General features: G+C 32.2%; 1 protein-coding gene across 8 annotated transcripts in view; it reads right to left on the bottom strand.

Moving 5' to 3' along the window:
• Window positions 1-2,064: 2,064 nt before the first annotated feature.
• The window catches only part of LOC101568064 (protocadherin-11 X-linked), a 1,027,172-nt gene continuing 1,021,682 nt past the window's right edge, over window positions 2,065-7,554 (bottom strand). For 7 of the 8 annotated variants that reach the window (XM_023723772.1, XM_023723774.1, XM_023723775.1 and 4 more), the window contains one exon: window positions 2,065-2,711. In XM_023723772.1, the coding sequence (XP_023579540.1) occupies window positions 2,065-2,711 (647 nt within the window). The remainder of the gene's footprint in view (window positions 2,712-7,554) is intronic. The other variant, XM_023723779.1, reaches the window with a different exon arrangement.

Here is a 7,554-nt window from a genome sequence, read left to right as displayed (position 1 = left end):
GATCTTTAGCTTCCAGACATTTATTACTGTAGTCAAATTTTGAAGTGTGTATACATTTTTTGGTAGACTATGCATATTCTTTAATTTTAAACCTGCTGGGAATTCACTGGAAGACTTTAATAATGGGATTATGTATTTATCACAGTTTATATTAAAATTTTGTCACATAGTTTTCTCATATATTACAAATCTTCAAGTTACACATGACAAGCCTACATCTAATTTAGTCAAGAAATATTCACCCCTCCAAATACCAATTGTTTCTTGGTTTATTATGATATAGAAACAAAATATTTTCTTGGTTTTGGTAAGAAGAAAAATTAAGTTGGTGTTGTTTATGTATATCTATAAAATGTATACATGTGATATATTGGCCAGAAAATTAGTTAAAACAGAAAATAGAGAATAGACAGCAAAACAAAAATAACATCTGCAAATTCTACTGTATACTTTGCTAAGATCATATTGTACTTCACATGAGAGAGTGTATTTTATCTTTATTTGTGTGTGTGTGCATTTGCATCTTTCTGTTATAAATATTCTGAACTCACCCCAAGAAGAAATCATAAACCTAATTTCTCTATCTGTATATATCATTAAATTTCTATATTGTAATATATTTGATATGTATTTATAATTGTGACTTTTAAAATCTTCCTTTCTCTCCTTGTAGTTAATTGTGGTTTTCTTCAGTTAATAAAACTGAAATGACAAAAATACTTTGGTCTTGTACACTTGGCATAACTTTTTTCCAACAGTATATATATATATATATATATATATATATATATATTACTGAATGTTTTTTTAGTAGCAGTCTACTAAGTTGTTAAAATTTAAATCCTTCTGATATATAGAAAATAACAGTAAGCAGTAATAGATATAACTATCATGAATGAAGTGAAACCACTTTGCTTGTGATTCTTACATACATGTTCTAGAAGGTGAAAATTCACTTTAAATATAGTCTTAAAATTAAAGCTACAATATAATTTTGATGTAATTTATACTGCACTACAAAAGTATATTTCCTCAAAAACAATTTATGCAAATATCTCCCTAATTAGGGCACAGTCATGGCAATTCCATGTCTCAAAATCTACCAAATAATAGAGAAATAGGTTTAGACATAAATCTAAACAACTTCTTTATGTTCTGTTTTGGAAATATGTTTACAAATTGCAACAATATATATATTTTTTTCTTTTTGGCAGAAACAGGGATTGAACTCAGGTCCTTGTGCTTGCCAGTTAAACACATATTCCACTGACCCATCTCCCCAGCCCCTGCATCAAAATATTTTTGAGATAAATGTGCAAAATCAAAAGCAGTAATAGAGACCAAAATCGTAAGAGACATATACACTCCATGCTGTGCATTTTTGAAGGTAGAAATATTAATAAAAAGTATAGAAAACAAAAAACATACAATGGGGCTGAGGAGATGGCTCCGTAGAATAAGTGCTTCTCTGGCAAGCACAAGGGTCTGAGTTCAATCCCCGGTTCCACCAAAAAAAAAAAAAAAAAAATCAAAATGCTATAGAACTTACAACTCATAAATTTTTTCTAAAAAAAAATTAGATAAAATAAACAAAACTTATAACATAAGATATTCACTAGTTTTCTATTTGCTACTTACTAGGTCCACAAATATTGGAATGGAATACATAGGGAATATTGACCATATTGCTTAAAATACAATAAGCACAGTACATCAAAAATATTATGTGCTGCATGTTAATTACTGTCATGGGAAGCCTTACTGAAGAAAGATATGAATTTTTAAACTTTTATGTTTAAATGTATATTTGATTTAAGCAAATAATAAGTTTTTCCTATGAGTTTGCTGTAGACATTTTCTGGTGATTGTTTCTACTTATAGAATTATTTACAAGCCTAACAATTTGGGATATTATTAAAATTGGAACTTATTTTTTGACACCACATGCACACATATGTTACACACACATATGTGTACACATGTACATGCACGTATATGTACATGTATACACACGTGTCACATACGTGTGTGTTTGTGTCTGTATGTGAAATATTTACTTTACATTTATAAGGAATGGTCTTCCAAAATGAGGGGATCATCATTAGAGGGTCTGGCTTGTTGACCTGGAGTGTAGGTTGTTGAGGAAATTATTTTACTTGAATCATCAATGGGATAAAGTCCTGCACACACGGTGTATAATTGAACTCTTGCATTTCCTTGTACTCCCTGATGAAAAGAATCAAGTTCATCAGCTCCAGAACTTTTCAGCCACTCTTGCTGAAAACCCACTTTTTGCTGGGCATGACTGCAATGGAGGCCAGCAGTCTGTGACAGAGGCGAACTGTGGCAGAAGATGGTGGCCTGGCTTGGTGGTGGGCTGTGACCAAGTGCAGTAGCTTTTGATAGAGGAGGACTGTGATGGAGAGTAGAGGCCTGTGCTGGTGGAGGGCCATGACAAAATGTGATATCTTGCGTCACTGGAGGACTGTGGCAGAGAGCAATGGTCTGTGTTGCTGGTGGTCTCTGGTTGTGAATAGAGGTCTGTGGCAGGAATGGGATGTGACACTGATCAGAGGCCTGTGGGTGTAAAGGACTGGAAGAGGTCAGAGAAGCTGGCATCCAACAGGTATCAGAATGGCCCAAGATAAGACATTCTTGAGTGCAGTTGTCAGAGATCTCTTCCACAGTTGGTTGCATGGTTAATTCTGTAGCTGTAGGGTGAGGGAAACAAAAAAGTAATATTTACATTCCAAAAACATATGGTTATTTTCTACTGAAAGCAAAATCGTATCATTATAGAAATAGTTAACAAGCTCAACATAATTATCTAAAAGACTATTAGTATTTTCACAGTTGATACCTGATTTGTCGGGAAATAACTCCTAGAGAGATGTGAATAAGAAAGTGAGTGTATTTTCTTTATAATTTTATTTGCTCTGCAAAAGTCCATGTAAAACAATGAAAAGAAAGCCGTAGACTGGGTGAAAATATTTGCAAATCACATTTTTAAACTTAATGCATGTGTTTGGTGTTCATTATTGACATTCATTTTGGACAATTTATACAGGCATGTAACATATCTTGATCATTTTGAACACTCACCCAAAACTGTCTCAGTTCCCTCTCCTCTCCCAGTGATTTCGTTCCCTACTTTCAAGAATCTATCTTCTATCTTTATGCCATCTTTCATTCATTTTTTTTTGCTTATACTTTGCTCATATAAAATTTGCAGTGTTTAATTTTCTGGCTTATTTTACATAGTATGATAACCTCAAGTTTCTTTCATTTTCATGTAAGTGAAATGAGTTAATTTTCTTTATGTTTTAATATTGTCCTATGGTGCACAATCACATATTAACTATTTACCTTTTGACGGGCAGCTAATCTGTTTTTAGATCTTAGCAATTGTGAATTTTGCTTCTATAAATATGGGTTTGGTATATCACCATAGAATTAATAACTATTTATCAAACAATATACAGGTATCATCATGAAAACATAAAATAGAAAGTAATGGGGTTCGTGAGTTAGCTCAGAGCTCTAAAGCACCTGCTTAGCCAAACTTAGATAGTCACAGGGGACTGCAGTTCTATCTCTAGTACCACATGTCCTGCCAGCCCCACTCTCAGGGCGGGATGAGCAAGCCAAAAATTATTTTTTAAATGAAAAAAAGAAAATAAGTATAACTCAGAAATAGAAAGACATACACTTGGTTCTCATAAAAACCTGATCAAGAAAAAATAGGACTTTTTGGTATATCATGTTATACTATCTGAAAATAGAAATAATTGTATATTTTTGAATTTGGAAAGGCTTCTATAACTTTTTCTTACCTAATTACACTTGCTAAACTATATGTAATATAATATAATATAGGATCATATAGTAGAGACAGGGAGAAATAAGCAACATCTGGCAGGACCTGGGTAGCTACTGTAATGAAGATTATCACACACTAATTTATAATATGATATACTGGGGAAGCTGCCATTTGTGGGACTTTTTCATACTTTTATCATGTACTCACAGATGCTGTGAAACTTGGCTCACCTCAGAAACAAATGCTAAGACCTAATTTTATTAATGAGTGAAACAGTTATTTCTAGTGAATCTGCTTAATTTTTACATATGAGTAAGGAAATTACACCATTCTGAGAAGCTTCTCAATGACATACAGCTTGCTTGCTGGGAGACAGCCCTCCCTATTTGCAATATTATCAGTAAAATTTCCACTTTAGTTTACTTTTACTTTCTTAGTTCCCCATTCCCTGTGGAGAGTCTCTTGGTACTTAGCCTCACTTCAACTATTACATTCTTCCTGGAGCGAAAAGACAAACCAACAAAATGGGGTCTCATTAGGAGGACTTCAGTCCCCAAACATCTTCCTAACACAACGTTTAGTGACTACATTATAGATGAAACACCTGTGATAGGAAAGCATTGAGTATTTCACCATTAAATAGTTTCTAATATCACTTGTGATATTCTTATTGCAAGAAAATTTAAGGAAATAGACTTAACTTTTTTACTATGACTTTTATTATTATTTATGTACAGTATGTAGTCATTACATTCATTATGGGGAATATATTTATATACATTATACATTCCCATACCCTTTCTCCTATCTCCTTTTATTTTACCAGTTTCAGATTCATTTATTTGTAAAATTTTAAAATCTTTATAATATATAGAATAAAACTCAGACTAATAGGATAAAGAATACATAAAACCTGTAAAATAATTATACTAAGTCACTGTAGTTTTAAAACATGGTGCTAGATTACTTTTTCCTTTCACTTTTTTTCATTATGATCTCAAGATGGATCAATTTTCTTAAAAATGAATCAAGTTTTTCTTTTCTATGGCAAAGATTATCCTTTTTTTAGAATTGGTGATCATGTATGTCATGGAGAAGCTTCTCAGAATGTGTCTTTGCCTTATTCATATGTAAAGATTAAACAAATTTACTAAAAATAGCTGTTTTACTGATTGATAAAGTTAGATCTTAGCGTTTGTTTCTGAGGAGAGCCAAGGTTCACAGCATCTGTGAGCACATGGAAAATGAGTTTTTCTTCATTTTATATAAATAGCACATGTTCTTTATCCATTTATGTATTTGTGGACATATGCACTACTTCCAAAATTCAGGTATTATGAATTCTGCTGTTATAAGCATAGATATACATAATTTCAACACCAAATGTTAAATCTACTCTATAGACTATAGATTAAGTCTTTTGGGAAAGACATTAAGTTCTAGAAATTGAAGAAGGGAAATAGTTGTGATAAATGGAATTTTTAACATTGGATTTTTGAAGAATCTCCACAATGACGTCCCTCATAATTGTATCAGTTTGCAGTCACACCAACAACAAAGAAAGGTCTTTTTCTTTCCAATATTGGCGATCATTTTCTTTCTTGATGATAACTATTCGTTCTGGAGTGAAATTAAATTTTATTATTGTTTTAGTTTACGTTTGACAAATAGTCAATGTTGTTGATTTTTTAAGCTCCATATTGAACATTTGTATTTGTTTACCTGAAAAGTGACAATGCATTTCAGGTGATCATTAATTCATTGGGACTAAAATGTATGGATCTAATTTTTGTTGTATAGGTCTTGCTTTATCTTGGTCTTAATCATCCAACAGAAAAGTATAAAAATGAAGTATAAGAAATAAAGTCATGGTGTTATGATGAGCTGTAGGGGACAGAAGTCAACAATTTCTGACACTGCCAGTGAAGAGGAAGACCCAATACTATTATGGACTACTGGACTCTTTTAGAATACTTTGCTGAGTTAACACACCTATAATATTCAAATGATGGAACTAAACAGAAAAAGGAGATATATAAGTGAATGTCCATTTTGTATCTGTGTATTAAAAATGGTTAGGATAGATAAATAGTTACACTCTCTTAATGAATAGAGGGATTTGCTGTAATAGTGTTTGTAAATAGGATATCATGTCTGCATCTTGTACAGCAAATAACCACTAGGAAGACAGTATGCAATGTGTTAATTATTGAAAATGTCCTACCAATTTTATTTGAAACTGTCTCATTGCTATTTGTCAATAAAATTATGGAAAAATATTTACATATTGTTTATATTATTTCTTTAAGTAGTAGTTGGACAATATCTTCTAGCCCATTCTGTAGGATTTTTTGCTTTATTTTATTAGTATATTAGTATTTTATTAGTATAGATTTTTAAAAATTTAAAGTGATATCAGTTGTTGACTCTTGGCTAGTTCTTCTACAGCCAGAGTTTATTCATAATATCTATGCCTACACCTCTGTCTTTAAGATTTTTATCTATTTCATCACCCAACAGATTAAATATCTCTGTTTCAATATTAAGAGCATTGATCCATTTTTATTTTATTTTAGTGCTTATTGAGAGATATGGCTCTCAGTTGTACCTTGGCATGTGAATACTTAGTTTCAAAAGCACTAGTTTTTTTTAAACTGTCTTTGCTCTATCAAAAGGATTTATCTCTTTTGTCAAAAATAACTTGCATGAAGGTACCCAGACTTGTCTACTGCATTTATCCACAAGATTTTCCACTTTGTTTTGTTCCATATTTTATTTTGTCAATAATATGGTGGGCTTCTTTTTATCACTTAAAATTTGCAGTACACGTTGAAATCTGGAATTGTGATGTTTTCATCCCATCCCTCATACCTAGGGACCAAGTTCAGATAATCCCTTGGATGCTCCTTCATTCTTTCTTTTTGACTCCTTTGTCTAGTATCCTAAACGTTGCATGATAATCCTTTCTCCTCCAGCCTTGTGTCTCCTTCCTTTCCAGTTAATTTATATTAAATTTCACCACCAAATGGTAAGCCCACTCCACGAAGGGTAAACATTTTACAAAAAAGCTTCTAATTCACCACCACTACTGTTATATAACCAGACTTTGTTCTTTTGGTCTAAAGTACAAAATCCACAGTTACCATAGTTTGTCAATTTTGAAATTGTTATTGATGCTACCATTATTGTTAATTATGCAACTCCATATAGGGTATCACATTTGTTCCAATCAGTTGTTCTCCCTTGTGTAAGTATTGTGAAGCTCCAGGGCAAAAATCTCAACAAAGCCCTATGACAAAGCCCTGGTGATTGATCTAAGCAGATAACAGCCCATGCTAAATTAACTGGAAAGGTAGGCTCTTGGAAAAGACATAAATCAACAATCCCCTATGCACAGAAGACGTTCTTGAAGAACAATCTTTCTCTTTAAAGGCTTTGATATAAGAAGAAGAGGGTGCTAAATGTAAGCAAGAGAAAGGAAAAGGAATAATGTGGGACTATATTTCTTCAAGGTTGTATATGGTCAGATTTTTGCACTTATGTGTAAACATAAGAAGTATATACATCTCTATGCCCATTTTTAAAATATACTATAATTTTTAAATGTTTTTTTTATCATCTTCTGTAGGGACTTAAAGTTGAACGTATCAATACTCGATGAAAAATACCTGTTAGATATTATGCCTAAGATGTTTGATAAGCAGACTGATAGTGAGGTTAAGCTTAACAGCCTA

Source organism: Octodon degus, unplaced genomic scaffold (assembly GCF_000260255.1).
Source record: "Octodon degus isolate 3935 unplaced genomic scaffold, OctDeg1.0 scaffold00103, whole genome shotgun sequence".
Lineage (NCBI taxonomy): Eukaryota > Metazoa > Chordata > Mammalia > Rodentia > Octodontidae > Octodon > Octodon degus.
This window is presented reverse-complemented; position numbering and strand designations above follow the sequence as displayed.